This window comes from Neoarius graeffei, chromosome 12 (genome assembly GCF_027579695.1).
Source record: "Neoarius graeffei isolate fNeoGra1 chromosome 12, fNeoGra1.pri, whole genome shotgun sequence".
In the NCBI taxonomy this organism is placed as follows: Eukaryota; Metazoa; Chordata; class Actinopteri; order Siluriformes; family Ariidae; genus Neoarius; species Neoarius graeffei.
The window spans coordinates 12,389,589-12,407,504 of NC_083580.1; the positions used below are offsets into that span (position 1 = coordinate 12,389,589).

The following is a 17,916-nucleotide window of genomic DNA, read 5'->3' on the forward strand; positions in this document are numbered from 1 at the left end:
CAATGCTGAAAGGTATATCCAGGTTCTAGAGCAACATATGCTCCCATCCAGATGACGTCTCTTTCAGGGAAGACCTTGCATTTTCCAACATGACAATGCCAAACCACGTACTGCATCAATTACAGCATCATGGCTGCGTAGAAGAAGGGTCCGGGTACTGAACTGGCCAGACTGCAGTCCAGATCTTTCACCCATAGAAAACATTTGGCGCATCATAAAACGGAAGATGCGACAAAAAAGACCTAAGACAGTTGAGCAACTAGAATCCTACATTAGACAAGAATGGGTTAATATTCCTATCCCTAAACTTGAGCAACTTGTCTCCTCAGTCCCCAGACGTTTACAGACTGTTGTAAAGAGAAAAGGGGATGTCTCACAGTGGTAAACATGGCCTTGTCCCAACTTTTTTGAGATGTGTTGTTGTCATGAAATTTAAAATCACCTAATTTTTCTCTTTAAATGATACATTTTCTCAGTTTAAACATTTGATATGTCATCTATGTTCTATTCTGAATAAAATATGGAATTTTGAAACTTCCACATCATTGCATTCCGTTTTTATTTACAATTTGTACTTTGTCCCAACTTTTTTGGAATCGGGGTTGTATAGTGTCTGCCTCCCAGAAGAGTATTATCCATATTAGTTCTTGTTTCCGAGCCCATCTTATTATCTTGACTTCTCTGCCAACAGCATCAGTAAAACCAGATTTTTTCCCCAAACCACCCAAACACCCCTGCACAGAAGCCAGCAAGATTTGTGACTTTTACAAGGACTGTGCAGGGGACGAGGATGAAGCACAGTGTGGTGAGTATCGTTTTAGAATAGCATGCGTATGCGCTCAGTAAATACAATGCATACAACAAATAGAAACGGGTACTGATGCAGTGTAATTAATATTAATGGAATATTTTGAATGTAACCAAGATGTCAATGATGTGTTCTTTGATTTTCACAGGAGACTTTTCATATAAGCAGGGGAGCAAGGGTTGGACAGACACCAGTATTGGAAACCAAGGTTGGAAGCTTATGGAAAATACCTCATCTACAGGTGAGTGCTAATCCATGTGGAAGAAATGAGAAGGGGAAAAACAGAGCCAAAATACAGGTGCAAGACAGAAATGTAGTCAACATCCATAGCAGGTATCAAAATATGGGATCACAGAAGTCTTACAGTACATCCATACTCATAAAGAAGCATAAGAATACACCCAAAGCCTAGAAACACAATAGTAGGGGAGCCATTGCAATTGTAGCATGTACACATGCAATTTTAGAAATCGTTTCACTTCTTTAGTCTGAAAAATAAACAGTGGCTGTCTCTCTTGCTGGAGATATTTGTGAAAAACCCATTTGTTCCAGGAATATGTTCTAATACTTGGCATATCAGATGCTCGCTGGCCGTGCTGTGAAAATTGTGCATGCAGACGTTCATCAAAGTTTCCAAATCTGTCATTGCTTAACTCTTGAATATTTTCTATCATGAATATGATAATTAAAAATGTTATAATCTCTGCTTTCCAAAGAAATTTCTCGTTAAGATCTGTTCAGTACGTTGGGAGGAACGGCAGGCTGAAGTTGGTACAACAGAGTACACTCTCTGCTCGCGGGACGTCGGGAAACTGATGGTGCTTTTTGAGTCACGGGAAAGTGGTCAGGCTCCCTCTCTTCTGATCGGTTTCCGACTGGATTACTTGTGAATATCAATCAGATATCTTTTATAGGGATGTTCTCTCGCTCTCACTGTTTCTGATGAAGTATTCAGCAAAATTTTCCGTCTGCTAGTTTTGATGTTATGCTTCATGGGAGACTTTGAAGTGAGTTTTCGTAGCTTTACCTACTTATTTTTTCAAATCAAACCGATTCATGTAAATAAATAACTATTTTAGAATATAACTGGAGTTGTTTTGATGAAAAATCTTGAGATCTTAGTGGTCGGAATGATATTTAAAAAAAAATGGAAGTCAGAAACGCGAGTGTCAATTTCAGTTAAATTAACTGGAATTGTTTATTGGATGTGGATCACACAGTTTTTTTTAGGTTTGCCTTGAAAGCTGTGAATATTAATCAAAATAATCATTTATATTCTTTCATAGAAACACTAGTAGGCTTACTTAGAAATACAAAGGCCTACAGAGCACAAAGAGGGTAATAGAAATAATCTTTTATTACTTTTTTATTTTGATAGAGAATGGTAGATGTGAACAACATTCAGTGCTTATTTATGCATATTTTATAACTGTATTTGTAATTGTAATTAAAGGACCCATGGCATGGTGGTTTGTTGATGCTTTAAACGGGATCGTGGAGGCTTCCGGATGTTATATCCGCAGCCTTTCTCAAAATGAACCCTCAGAACGTAGATATAGCCTCCTGGAAGAAAGCCCCATTTCAGCCCTTTTCCCAGTGCGTCGTTTTGCTAATGAGAAGCATGGAGGCGGGGAAGGGTAGAGGGTGGGGGCGTGCCATGGGGGGAGGGGGAGGGGCTGCCGTCTGCCTCCCAAGCCGGCCGAGAGCGCTTCTCGTCGGGCACAGCCAGGCAGGCGAATGCCCTGGTCCGTCCGGCCTGTCTAAAAAAATGGTACAACTCGAGCCCATGGTAAAACTGGGACTTTGTTGGTTTTTTTCAGCCTGAGGCCCATGGTAAAACTGAGCAGTTTTACCATGGAGGAGTGGGGACTTTGCCGTTTCCTCCCCCCAACTCGCCCCTGGGAGAACCGCTGCCTCCACGGGCGGTCGGTGCCGCTGGAGGGCCGCCCGCGCGACCTCGGCTCCCAACAAAAGATTGGATCTAGGGCTGACTTTCAATGGATCGCAGCGATGGAGCTACTCTGCCACTCACGACACCCCGGCCCAGAATCAGGGAAAAATACCGCGCGCTGACGTCATTAAGGTGCGACGCGAGGAAATAAAATAAATTCAACAAATGTTTGGGTTTTTACTGAACAAACAAACAAATAAAATGAACGAGTGACTTAAAAAAAAGAATGTGGGTGTCTTTGTAAAAACTGTTTTGATTGGCTATTATAACAGAGGTAGCGCAGAGTACCTGGCTAACTGCAGGAAGCGGTTAGCTGCACAGCTAATGTAGCCATTGCAAACGCACCGATTTTAAAACACGGCAAAACGACTTAACAGTTATACACTTACTTGTTCGGTGTTTGTGGCTGATGCAGCAGGGATGCTTAGTACGCACCCAGGCTTCAGTGACAGTTGATGTGCAAAACCTGCCCTGTACTGTCCCAAGTTGTGGAAACATTCCTCAGGAAAATGCTTCCGACAAACATACACCATCTTAGGTAGACTCGACGGCGTATTATTGAAGTAAATAAAATTAAGCCACTGCGTCTTCAGGGGCTCTCCCGTCGGCAGTAAAAACAGACTCTTTTCTGTGTTGTCACATCCATGTACAGCGCAATTTCCATGTTTCGCTCACTTAGGTGATGCCATGTTGTTGTGTCCTCCCTCTATGATCTCCTCACTACAACTGGGCGGGGCAATCCATACGGTGGGTGGGAATCCAGAGGGGGGGCGTGGGGATCATCTCCGTTGCTGACATAGGGAAGAGCTGATCAACGCGCCGTTTTGACGCGCCATTCTCAAATGTTGGGCATAGTTTGGTTTACACATTATGAAATTTCTAGCCACTGGGGTGACTTAAGAAGGTCAGAGGAACTCAGTTTAACGTTAAAAAACCTCAGAAAGTGAAAATTTCATGCCATGGGACCTTTAACATTGATTTCTCCTTCTTTGTGATATATCAATGAGAGTTAAGACCAGCTTTATACTGCACAAATAAAGCCATTTTGTGAAACTTTAAAGAAGAGAATGTACCGAGTTAATGGTTTTACCTAATTAGCATAATTAATACTAATTAAATACCAATTTGCATAATTTGTTTGTACTAACTTTTCAAACTTTGTATTCAGTATGCAACCATTGATGTGCCTGCTAATTTCCATGTAAATACCTCGAAAAAATAGAAAAGTTATTAAGAAAAAACTTTTGATCTCATTCGTTAATGAGGGCCATTTTGGACCGTGTTATCCGAATGCATAATATTACGTCAGTTTTCTAAAAATTACACCGTTTCTTCAATCTTTGATTTGTAATATCTCAAGAACAGATAAACATATTTTAATTCTGTAAAAAGTATGTTGTTCTGAATTCAATGAGTCCAGTTTCAAGCAATTTGGATTGTATTTTCACCCGATATGCCTAATAATATTATTTAGTCCTTGCATGTTCAAAAACTGAACCTGCACAGTTGTGTACTCGTAGCACTACATTAACTGCTTTCAGAGTTTGGGCATGCTACTTGTGTTTGCAAGATTGTGAAAAAGCATGATTAGCACCTATTATAATTGTACAGCATCTTGTTTCAGAAGGATCTCAGACTGTTCCGAGTAGTGACAAGTGGCAGCACTGAGACAGTAAACACGCATGCACTAATTTCCACGCTCATAAGATCGAACCGCAATTAATGCAGGGAGTATAAAAACATGGAAATTTAGCGACTGGGAAAACTGAAAAGAAGCCACTCAGAAACCATAGTGGAAAGTCACATGCAATACATCACAAAGATACAGCAAAAGTACAGAGGAAAACTAGACAAGGGACAGAGAACCGTTAGGAAAGAGTTGCTAATAAGGTTAGCGATGCTAATGAGGGGAACTCGAAGCTAGTACACCGCATAGAGTTCTGCAGTATTCTCGAGAAAACGTCACTCAACATAGCAGAAAAGAAGATAGGAAGCTACCGGAGGTCAAGATACCCATTAGGTAATTCCATTTGAGATCCGACGTGTATATGATGCGAGAAAAAAAAGCGAATGATGGCTGCATGACAGTGGAATTTATTGCAAATACTCTGTAATACACCGCTTTGTGACTCTGTTGAAGATCTTGGCATGCATGCACATACACACAAAAAGGTTTCCAAGTGATTCTCATAACTTCTGGTGATCAGGAGCGATAAGATAACATCATATTTAAGCAATATCACATGAACGAGAGTGCTGTTGTCCTGAAGCTCTGATTGATTGATTCCTCTTGTCTCCCATCTTATAAATATCACTGTGTATTATGCTTATTTTATTGTACATTTTTACCTCACTTGCGACGGAGTAAGCAGGGCAAGGTATTGTAATCAGTGCGGTTTGTTTGTTTGTGTGTCTGTCTGTTAACAATCTAGCATCTAGACAGTTGCACAGACTGACTTCAAATTTTCAGGGTAGGTGGGCAATGGTCCGTAGATTACCTGATTAAATTTCGGGGGTAATCGGGTCAAGGTGAAGGTGAATGGTCAACCTTCCGGTAAAAATAACATTTTTTATTATAACTCAAAAGCGGTTGCCGATAGACAGGTGTTTACTATTATGAGCATATAGGAACTCCCATATGGCCTTTCATCATTTGGCACCATGATCTTTGACCTTGAAAGGTCAAACTCAAGGTCACAGATTTTCAGAGGGCTGCAACTTGAAAATGGTTGATAGGAGACAGAAATTTAACATTATCAACTTACAGTAAGGCGGCACGGTGGTGTAGTGGTTAGCGCTGTCGCCTCACAGCAAGAAGGTCCGGGTTCGAGCCCCGTGGCTGGCGAGGGCCTTTCTGTGCGGAGTTTGCATGTTCTCCCCGTGTCCGCGTGGGTTTCCTCCGGGTGCTCCGGTTCCCCCCACAGTCCAAAGACATGCAGGTTAGGTTAACTGGTGACTCTAAATTGACCGTAGGTGTGAATGTGAGTGTGAATGGTTGTCTGTGTCTATGTGTCAGCCCTGTGATGACCTGGCGACTTGTCCAGGGTGTACCCCGCCTTTCGCCCGTAGTCAGCTGGGATAGGCTCCAGCTTGCCTGCGACCCTGTAGAAGGATAAAGCGGCTAGAGATAATGAGATGAGATGAGAACTTACAGTAAGTGCCATATGGGCTTTCATTTGGCACCATTATCTTTGACCTTGAAAGGTCAAACTGAAGGTAATGGGTTTTTAAAGGGCTATCACTTTAAAATGGTTCATGATAGCCAGATGTTTACCATTATCAGCATATAAGAAGTCCCATATGGGCTTTCAGTTGCTGCCATGACCTTTGACCTTGAATGACTTTGAAATGTCAAACTCAAGGTCATGGATTTTCATAGGATTATAACCTGACAGCTGATAATTGAGAAAATGTTACCATTATCGACATATAGGTATAAAATAAATCCTGCTGGGCGAGGTTTGTTTTACCTGACAACACTTGTTAATCCATACAAATACACTATTTATTTGTTTATTTGTTCATTTATTTATTTTCAGAAGCGTACTTGTATGTGGGTGAAGCTGCTGGTCAGCAGCTGACAGAAGCTCAAACTCGCACCCCTCCGCTCGGCCCGTCCGGCCCCGCCTGCACTCTCAAGTTTTCCTACAGCCTCACAGGCAACAACACACACATCGGTACAAGCAACCAAACACTCCTACGCTACAACAATTCACCTTTTTGTATACATACAAACAGCTACACTGCTCCTAACGGATATGCTACAAAAACATGCATATACCGTTGCTCTGACCGAAATACGCATACAAGACACGACAACACCACAATAAGAGCTATACTGATTGTAACACAGACACTACAGGAACACATTTAGTGTTTTCTCTTTCCAGGTGAAGTGTCTGTACTCGTAGTGGACAGTGTGTTGGGCTCTCTGCCTCGGCTATGGGAGTTTGCTGGGAGGACAGGTGAGAACCTGACGGAATCGTGGGTAAAAGAGGAGGTCTATATTGGTGCCAGAGATCATCGCTTCCAGGTATTGGCATTTCTGATTTTACTCCTGTAATAATGTCAGCAGTATGTTGCTCAATAAAGGCAGCAGGCCTGGTGTAAGAGCATAAGTGAGCTTTTTCATACTCATACCCTTCGAACAGTAGTCAGACAGTAAAGTAAAACTTTATCACTGTCTTCGCTCACCATTTTTTGGTCAGCTTTGGCTTCGCTTTGTTCATTGCTCTACTCACCGTTCAGGTAGAACGACAGAGAAAGAATGATCACATAAATATACAAAGAACAACAGGGCTCAGATGTGCCATGTTAGATATTACACCTTTAGTTTGCCTACAAACAAATCCTTCTCAGAATAGACCCATGCTAAACCACACCCCCTCCTGCTACAAATTTCAAACTCCACTTTTTTTTCTGCACAATACCGATAATTATAATTATAACAATAACTGTAAATAAATTGGTCCCCTGCAGTTTATGTGGTTGGTGCTCACACCAGACCAATAACGATACCCATAGTCCAGGTCTGGGCTTATCCATATCAGTGAGATCGCTTCTGGAGCGATTTTTCCAGGCCTGGACCTGATCCAATAAACACCTGACCAATCAGGTAATTGTTTACATGTGATGTTGTCTGAGCATGTGCTATTTTTCCCTGGGTATCTTTGTACATCCTTGTTGTATTATGAAGTCACGGAATACAGATTCACGGGAAAAAAAAAAAAATATATATATATATATATATAACACAAAGCATGGATGTTTTATTCAGGGATATGTGATTTTCTGTGAAATATCAATAGTAAATTAATGAAGTAAGCATATAAATGCAGATAAGATATTTTACTTATGAACTTTGGCAGTCCAAATGCTTAACTATTTTAGAGTTCTTAATTTTTTTTATCTGTGATGCATCATCCGTATGAAATCGGTGTAGGGATGGACTGCCATGCCGTAGCCATAGTAATCTTCCCCCTTTCACTGTACAGCATTGAACACACCAATCCCTGTACTTGACGCCATGTTCTATCTCCGCCCATTCTTCTGACTCCCTGTAATGGTATTGGATACAGAGATGATACTGGATACCAAATACAGTGACGTCACGACTGTGCTTAAAACCCGCGGCGAAATCGAAATTCTTTCTCTCTGGTGGTGATTCCACGCGTGAAAGAGAAGCCGATACATCGGTGCTACAGAAGGACAGAGAACAAAGAACGAGCTATTGATACTGGACCTTTAGCCAAAGTTCAATGTATCCGACCTTCGCATAGTTGTAATAATAACTGAACCGGTTAGTTACTGCAGCCCACGCAGTATTTCAAAGAGAAAAGGCGACCAGATCCCTTTTCCCTTTCTCAACGTCGACGAACTATAAACAAGGTTCCTTCCAGATCATCGGACGACCGATGGAACACCAAAGATCTTCAACTGACGAGCTGTAAAAGTGAAAGGAACAGAACTGTTTTCTCCCTGGACCTGCGCTCCGCGCTCTCTTTAGATAGCAGAAGGCGCACTTTCAATCGCCAAGCAAGAACGATCTCAAGTAAGGCTGGCGTCTGGGCAATTGTTAGTTGTGGCTAGTTAATGTGAAGAGTGTTGTTTATTTTAATTAATTCATGGTTTAAATGTACGCATTTTGATTCACATGAAAGTCGTCTTAGACCGCGTGTTGTTTGATTTACTTTGTTTACTATCTCTATTTAGTTAGATCGTGCATGTGTTTTCTCTCTCTCTCACTCTCTTTTTAACTCCCTCCATGATACTACACTTCTCAACATTGGGATTTCAGGAGTAGCTAAAGTAGAAGTTGGGTTTAAGGCCTAGCTGGACTAGTTTAAGCTACAGATTCCTTTGTGCGCTCTCCTTGCTGACCATCCCCCTCTAGGCGGGGCCTGGCACAAGGCTCGTGAATTCCATTCGCATTCCATACACACTCTTTCACACACACTTTTACACACACCTACTCATACACACACCCACACACACATAAACACGTGATTTCCTTATTACATTTTAACATCCACTCACCCCTACACTGTAACACTGGCATATAGCTTATTACTTCTGATCACCATTAGTGCCTTAGTTATCATATACACTACTGATTCTTATTTGTACACATTGTATCACTATTTAAATTGAATTATTCCTTGGCTGCTATTGTTGCTATATCTGATCAGTATTAGTTTGCTAATTCATGTCAGCTATTTCAATAAATGGTATCTTTGGAATAAACTGTGTCCTGTTTATTGCTACAACATCCACTGAATGCCAACCTCTGCCAAACAAGTATTCTAATTGCCTTCACCCATTTGGTTGTTATATGAATGTTATAGATCTAGAGTAAACATATTACAGACCCTCCAGGATTTCGCGATGTGATTTGCAACTTCAACGCAAATTCAACCAATCCCCGCGAATTCAGGGCGGTGTTGCAATTATATCCAATCACCGCAACTTTCCCGCAAATTTGACCAATCGTTGGCGTCGTCTTGAGGTGACGTCGACAAACTACCTTCCGCCTTACTTCTGTGTATACATTCAAGAGAAGCAGCATGTGCGCAGTGTTGCCAGATTGGGCAGTTTTAAGTGTATTTTGGCGGGTTTTGAACATATTTTGAGCTGGAAAACGTCAGCAGTATCTGGCAACACTGCATGTGTGAGTCAGTGTTTATGTAGGCTTAAATTCTGTTACTGAAAGTGTGTTATGTTTACAGTGAAGGACTGTGTGCACTTTACATTATTTTTTTACTTAATACAAGGAATTAATGGATGCCAACATTTTTGCCAAAATGGTATTTTATTTTCCATTGTTTAGGCAGCTTCAGCATCATACTGTGAGATTCTGTTCAAATTGTTTTTTTTCTTCTATGAAGCCTGAGCCATTTATTTTATTAGTTTATAATTATTGTTTAATTTAGTCTTCAGGAGAGACTGCCTGCTCACAGTACTAGTATTAATAGTTTTTTTTCTTACATGAAAGCTGAGGCATTTATATTATATTTAAGGTAACTTCATGTTGTGCTGTGAGGTTCTATGCACTTTAACTTTTGAACCAACAGGTGCATTTGGATAAGTAAAGCCTATTTTTCTGCATTTTTGTAGTCCTGGTAATCTTTTATATTGGTAAAGTTGTTTATAGGACCATTTCTCAGTGTCTTTGTTTTTTTAATCAATAGTTTTTCAGTAATAACTTAATATTTAACATATCACTCAATTTTAATCAGAAAAAGAGAAAATCGCAACAATTTCTCGCAACTTTCACTTCCTCCCGCAATGTAATCACAACAAAAACCTAAAAAACACCGCAACTTTCATCACAATTTTTTGGAAACCCCCCCGCAACATCAGACATTTTAGCCCGCAACAATCACAAAAAAGGCCCGTGAAATCCTGGGGGGACTGATATTACATTAGAGCTACAATACTCAATCAACTATAGCAACATCACCACTAAGTTATTCCACTGATTTTAATAGCTTAGCTATAAACTATTAGACACTTGAATTAATGATTAATGAATTTATGAGACTGATCCCTTTTTACATGAGACTGATTTGATAAGCCTATTGCACCTACATCGGGAACCAATCTGTAATATACTGAAACATCTGTGACCGATCTGTAAATGATTAGTATCCGTGATGCATCCGTATTAAACTCTGTATTTTGTATCCTTTTTTATTCCATTTCTGTAGTCCGTGACCTATCTGTATTTTGTCAACCACTGGAGTGTGTGCATGGATTGTTTTGAAGTCCAGGCTGTACAGTATGACCCAGAATAATGTGCTACTTCTTGGAAAAAAACTTCCATGACTATTCCTAAGTTGCATGCATTTATTTCCCTGAGTGGCAGGACCAACTGGGATTATAGTCGAGATTATAGTTGTGGTGTGACTGCTCCAGACTGGAACTAAATTCAGGTATAGGTATAGTCATAGTCATAGTTATAGGTATAGTTATCGGTGTTGTGGGACCAGGCTCTAAGTGTATTACACAGATATGATTATTATAACTCACTTTATCTACCTTTCTTGCTGTAAGCTGGAGTTCAGAGCTCGTGCTCGAAATCTTAACCCGGATGCAAGGATAGCAGTGAAGGATGTTCATTATGTCAACTGCAACCCAGAGTACATACCCTCGACTACTGATGGTAAGTGTATTCCCTCTACTGCTGATGATTCAACTCAAATGATACATTCATTTCTGTTATGGGAAGAGCTTGAAATTTTAATATTGGTAAATTGTAAAATTAAAACAAAAAGTTTGAGAAACAGTAGAGAAACAAAACAATGGGAACGGTAGAGAAGAGAAAATGAGGTCTCAGGTTGGTAGGACTGTTCATATACTTTTTATAGTATAGATGGACAAATCAGTAATCAATACAAGCAGATTTTGTGTCCAGGCTATCACAAAACTTTGTCTTTCATAAAACTTTTCATTTTGTAAGCTACGTACTTATGTTTAAAGTTAAAGTGCTTCATGAGTGTGTGACACATATCGATGAGGTACTCGTAACTATATTCCAAACTACTCATCCCAAATCCCACTGTCTGCTGCACTGAGATGTGATTTGTCTGATGATAGAATCGTTTTTATTAGGCAGATTGATTAGTGTCCACAACAATGACCCGCAATATTTTCTGAATCAAGAACATGCATTATGAACGAGCATTGATGAAATCAAGCAAAATAAAATTTCCAAAAATTGAGAGAATAAATAATAAAGATTTAAACCAGATCATAATACGGTATCGTTTACAAGCAGCACAGCTCACAGCTAAAGCACTGGCCAATAACTCATTGACTTTTTGTTGAGGGTACAAACATGAAACTTTAGGTGAAGATAATAATCAGAAACTTATTCATCTTCCATCATCTGTATTAACTAGTGAGCCATACACTATTTCATTAAGCTATCTACTACTTTTTTGTCTGTGTAGTGGATGAGGTAGTACATTTATAATGTGTCCACCATGACACTGTATATAGGTAAAATTATAAGAAATAATTCAGTTGGGTTGGGTAAAGTCAAGCATGAATTTGCTAAATTCTGAATACGTTCCTGAATGTAATACTAGAGTGGTGGCTACAATCATCAACACCTTAACGATCTTTTGGCCATTGCAAAGTAGAAAATACTTTCAGTATGTAAACTGGACATGAATAGTTACTCAAACTTCCACTGGAAAAAAAAAAACGAGTTGATTCTTGATTACTTAGCGTATCAGATCACGTGACACCGTTCCACAAGTATTGACATCTTTGTCCACAATTATCGACACCCAGACGATTATTTATTTAAAAAAAAATTGGTATGTGGTAGTAAGTTAACAAAACATAGTTTTTATTTAAAATTAAATTTTACATAGACTTATATTTAGTACAAAATATATTTTATATAAATATCGTTGTCAGTGCTTACGTAAATGAGGAATTCTAATGTTTGTAAACAAATGAACTGATAATCTTTAACCTCTGTCAGAAAATCTTTTTGTTCCACTTTCTAAGTATTTTCATTTTGTTAATCATTCGTTGTTTGTATTATTTTCTAGTTTACTCATAAATGTCAGCAGGCAATTGACATTGTAATCACATGAAAATCCAGGCCAAAGGTCACATGTCATTCCTCGAACCAAAATATAAAATGTCTACTGATCTTGTAATATGTGTTAGATATTTACAGCAAACTGCAAAAAAATATTTTCTAAATGGAATAGAAAAATCTGAATATTTCAAGCAGGTAATTTTTTATATGCTAGGAATTTAATTCTGGTCTCATTCTATTTACTGCAAAAGGATTCCAAATACTCTATAAACATTCCATTCTGTTATGAATCAGAAGAAAAAAAAATTATTATAAATCACAGCACTTTTATTTTTATTGAAGTACTTCATCTACTTCAACAATGTTACACAAAGATCGATACATAACAGTTGTAAATGTCACTTAATTCCACAGGGTGTCGATAATGGTGGACACCAGTGAAAGTGATCACTATTAATGACACCTCATGTGACTTCTCAAACACGCGTTTAGATACAAAATGGCGACTGTCAAATGAAAGAGTAAGAAATAAAGTAGGTTTCAACAAGGAGATCATGAAATATCGGTGAATTTGAGAAGTAAAAACATGTCTGTGATCTTTCCATCATGCTTACCTGCGACGATAACGTCCGGGTTTTTCTCAAATTGCTGATTGTGCTGAAAAAATTCCATCTCAGGCAACGAGCTGTGTCATCAGATGACAAGATCAAAGGGCGAGGCGGATCTTCCGGTTGATTAATTAACCGATAATAACTGTTATAACTGAAACTCACTTTTGTAAAATTGTTTTTTATTGGTAAATCGGAAAAGGTGTCGATAATTACGGACTGTCGATAATTGTAGCTGCTGCTCTATATACTTACTCTCTATCTACAGTGTTTGCTAATTGCTTCTTAATTTTTTTCCTGATAACATGGATTTATTGGTCTTTGTGTTTTGTGCGTGTTTGTGCTTTGTTCATCAAACAGGACTATCATGTAACTTTGAGACTGACTTATGTGGATGGTACCAAGATCAAATGGACAACTATGACTGGAGTGTTCAGGATGGCACTGACCACACTATTGGAAGTGGTATGGAAAGCATTTAACTTTCAAACAGTTTCTTATGGAATAAATGCTGTTGTATGAAAAAGTGAAACAGAATTAAAACTGTTCTATGTTTAAATAATATTGTCTGGCTTTTTTTTCATGGTATATCAAATATATTCCATTCAGCTAGCATGATATTGAACAAGTCGAAGACGAGTAGCTGAATGAAATATATCTGATATACCACAAAAAAAAGCCAGACAATATTATTATTATTATTATTATTATTATTATTATTACACATACACATTCCTTTCTGGTGTTCAACGCATCTTTGTCTTTCAAAATTCTCTCAAAATCTTCTGTATTTAATGAAGCAAACCCAGCAGCCATGTTTGTTTATAAATTGTCCCAGTCGCTCGCTAGCGCGGAAGTTTTACGTCGCCGATGTGTGACGTCATGTTGTCTTGACAACCATGCAATATCATAAACCATATTCAACACTCATTCTCCATTGGGTAGAGGGGCGTAATACATGTAGGATAAGCGATATCCTAACAATATTGCAAGCTATCAAACCAAATTAATGGAACCGGCTAGAAGGGAATAGAACATGTTTTTATTCCATCAAAAAAGTGTCCTGTATGTATAATAATTCCTATTATGCTACAGCGCTGCTCTAATTCAAACGATAGGTTTATATTAATGCATTATCGTTTCTATAGTAACAACTCGTTCACCGGTACTTGTACGGTGAACAACTTGTACAGTAGGTTTTGTAGTGTGGGAAACGCTTCAGGACAGGCGACTTTGTGCTTTTTTCTCTGTAACACGAAAAACTGAAGTTTTTTGCAGTGAAAAAAGAGAGGCTGGTGAGGGAATGACTATTCATAGCTTGTCTCATGGGTATTCCACACTACATAAAATGTAACTATAAAATGAACAAAGTTATAATAAAATTTAAAAAATTAATTGCAAATTGATGAATTATAAGACAAACAGAACACTTTGGGATGTACTGTTATTGGAAAATAATCAACTTCAGTGTTGAAACAGAATGTAGCAGGTAACAGAGTTAGAAGTTTTCTTAATTTGAAAACATGCTTCACTTGGCTAAATGTTGTTGTTGTTGTTATTATTATTATTATTATTATTATTATAATACCCGTTTGTATGTAATAACACCCCCTTCTAGGTAGAAGTCTGGCCGTGAATATGTGGAACATGACACTGCGGGGTCTCTCTGGTCGTCTTCTTTCACTCCGCCAGAATTCAGTGGATAATCACTGTCTCTTATTCTTCTACAAAATCCACGGCCCTCAACCAGGTAACATACAAATGACGGAAAGTCTGCTTGGTACATAGCCTTTAATTTTTAGCCCTCAATGTGTCCCTTTTAGAAATAAAGTCCTCTAGTGAAATGTCATATATAATGTGTATATTGAAAGGCAGACTGCAACTAGTGCTTTGTACACGTGACTATTTCAGGTGCACTCAATGTTAAGCTGCTTTTCAAAGACGGCTCAGAGGATCTGTTATGGACCCGGTTTGGGGCTCACGGAAATGTGTGGCAGGAAGCACACTGCCCAGTGCCTCAACAAATTATTACTTATCAGGTACAAGTTGTTGAGCACCATATACAGTGCCTTGAAAAAGTATTCATACCCCTTGAACTTTTTCACATTTTTCCACTTTATAACCACGAACTTAAAAGTTTTTTGTTGAGATTTTATGTGATAGACTAACACAGAGTAGCACATAATTGTGAAGTGAAACGAAAATGATAAATGGTCTTCAAAATTTTAAACAAATAAAAATCTGAAAAATGTGGTGTGCATTAGTATTCAGCCCCCTGTCCTCTGATACCTCTAAACACAATCCAGTGCAATCAATTGCCTTCAGAAGTCATCTAATTAGTTAAGAGTCCTACTGTGTGTAATTTACTCTCAGCATAAATACACTTGTTCTGTGAAGGCCTCAGTGGTTTGTTAGAGAACACTGAAGAACAAACAGCATCATGAAGACCAAAGAACTCACCAGACAGGTCAGGGATAAAGTTCTGGAGAAGTTTAAAGCAGGGTTAGGTTATAAAAAAATATCCCAAGCTCTGAACATCTCAAGAAGCACTGTTCAATCCATCATTCAAAAATGGAAAAAGTATGGCACAACTGCAAACCTACCAAGAATGGCCGTCCACCTAAACTGACAGAGCGAGCAAGGAGAGCACTGGTCAGAGAAGCAGCCAAGAGGCCCATGATCACTCTGGAGGAGCTGCAGAAATCCACAGCTCAGGTGGGAGAATCTGTGCACAGGACAACTATAAGTCGTACACTCCACAAATCTGGCCTTTTTGGAAGAGTGGCAAGAAGAAAGCCATTGTTGAAAGACAGGCATATGAAGTCGCATTTGCAGTTTGCCAGAAGCCATGTAGGGGACACAGCAAACATTTGGAAGAAGGTGCTTTGGTCAGATGAGACCAAAGTTGAACTTTTTGGCCTAAATGTAAAGTGCTATGTGTGGTGGAAAACTACACTGCTCATCGCCCTGCACACACCATCCCCACTGTGAAACATGGTGGTGGCAGCATCATGCTATGGGGATGCTTTTCTTCAGCAGGGACAGGGAAGCTGGTCAGAGTTGATGGGAAGATGGATGGAGCTAAATACAGGGCAATCCTGGAAGAAAACCTGTTGGAGGCTGCAAAAGACTTGAGACTGGGAAGGAGATTCACCTTCCAGCAAGACAATGACCCTAAACATACAGCCAGAGCTACAATGGAATGGTTTAGATCAAAGAATATTCATGTGTTAGAATGGCCCAGTCAAAGTCCAGACCTAAATCCCATTGAGCATCTGTGGCAAGACTTGAAAATTGCTGTTCGCAGACGCTCTCCATCCAATCTGGCTGAGCTTGAGCTATTTTGCAAAGAAGAATGGGCAAAAATTTCAGTGTCTAGATGTGCAAAGCTGGTAGAGACATACCACAAAAGACTTGCAGCTGTAATTGCAGCAAAAGGTGGCTCTACAAAGTATTGACGCAGGGGGGCTGAATACTAATGCACATCACATTTTTCAGATTTTTATTTGTTTAAAATTTTGAAGACCATTTATCATTTTCGTTTCACTTCACAATTATGTGCTACTCTGTGTTGGTCTATCACATAAAATCTCAATAAAAAAACTTAAGTTCATGCTTGTAAGGTGGAAAAATGTGAAAAAAGTTCAAGGGGTATGAATACTTTTTCAAGGCACTGTATGTACAGTACTCAGGGTTTTCCCCAGAGCGCTTTTGCGTGTCGGGGCCGACACGCTTTAATTTCATGCTGATACACTTTAAATTTGACGACACGCTTTTTTTTTTACTCCAACATTTGCTGAAAAATCACATCAGATGTCAGATGATGACTTTATTTATTGCTCATGTGAACCCCATGCTGCAAATCACAGCATCACAGACCTCCACTTGTTGTAGCAACCTTTTCAACCGTGTTAACAGTAAAAAGTGACAGTGTCAGTACCATCATAAAACGCTCCTAAAAGTCACCAGATGCCAACAAATGGGCTCCCATCTCATCATCTCTAGCCGCTTTATCCTGTTCTACAGGGTCGCAGGCAAGCTGGAGCCTATCCCAGCTGACTACGGGCAAAAGGCGGGGTACACCCTGGATAAGTCACCAGGTCATCACAGGGCTGACACATAGACACAGACAACCATTCACATCTACGGCCAATTTAGTCACCAGTTAACCTAACCTGCATATCTTTGGCCTGTGGGGGAAAACGGAGCACACCCACGTGGACACAGGGAGAACATGTAAATTCCACACAGAAAGGCCCTCGCTAGCCACGGGGCTCAAACCCGGACCTTCTTGCTGTGAGGCGACAGCGCTTGCCGCCCCAAATGGGCTCCCTTTTTTCAAAATTTTATGGGGGAGGCCCCCCCAACAAGAGGGGAGAAACACCTCTCTCGTACTCTCCCCCCACGCACCTTTGGTGCGCCGCGCAGCCCTGTGGGCCACCCAAAAGTTAGGGCTTTATTTTAATCCTATGGAGAACACTGAGTACTGAGAACATTGAGTATATTCATTCAAATTTAATGGTGCAGTTTGTAATTATGGCACCAGGGGCATGGTTGAGCATCAGCTATGAATGGAGAGGAGGCGGGTCAAACCGACAGGTAATGTGTGATGATTGTCACCTGTGTCTTATTACTTGCAGTTTATTTGTGCGTCTTTGTGTGCTGTACTATGAGAGCCTGGTGGAACCTAAGCCCACAGGCTGGACATGGGTCCATCCAATGGGACTCCTTGATTAAGCCTTAAATTCATCCCAAGCCACATTTTTCTTGTGTTCAGTTTTGAGTGTACAACGACACCTAGTGGAGTCTCAATGTGGTGCTCTATGAGGTTTGTGTGACTGGGTAGAGGCAAAAACACATCAGCAAATTCCTCCTGTGCTCCCTGGTGAGAGGTAGTCTCCACAGGGGACTGGGATGAAATGGGCCACAGTTTTTGTACCTAACTCTGGTCCCAGTTCCTCCTTCTCGGGTACCACTGTCACCAGAGCCACAG

At 39.8% G+C, this 17,916-nt stretch overlaps 1 protein-coding gene across 1 annotated transcript in view; it reads left to right on the plus strand.

Moving 5' to 3' along the window:
* The window catches only part of mamdc4 (MAM domain containing 4), a 47,421-nt gene that overhangs the window by 15,907 nt on the left and 13,598 nt on the right, over positions 1–17,916 (plus strand). Inside the window, exons 11-18 of the mRNA XM_060936611.1 lie at positions 692–805; positions 957–1,049; positions 6,299–6,436; positions 6,650–6,792; positions 10,812–10,920; positions 13,284–13,388; positions 14,542–14,673; positions 14,835–14,962. Of these exons, the coding sequence (XP_060792594.1) occupies positions 692–805; positions 957–1,049; positions 6,299–6,436; positions 6,650–6,792; positions 10,812–10,920; positions 13,284–13,388; positions 14,542–14,673; positions 14,835–14,962 (962 nt within the window). The remainder of the gene's footprint in view (positions 1–691; positions 806–956; positions 1,050–6,298; positions 6,437–6,649; positions 6,793–10,811; positions 10,921–13,283; positions 13,389–14,541; positions 14,674–14,834; positions 14,963–17,916) is intronic.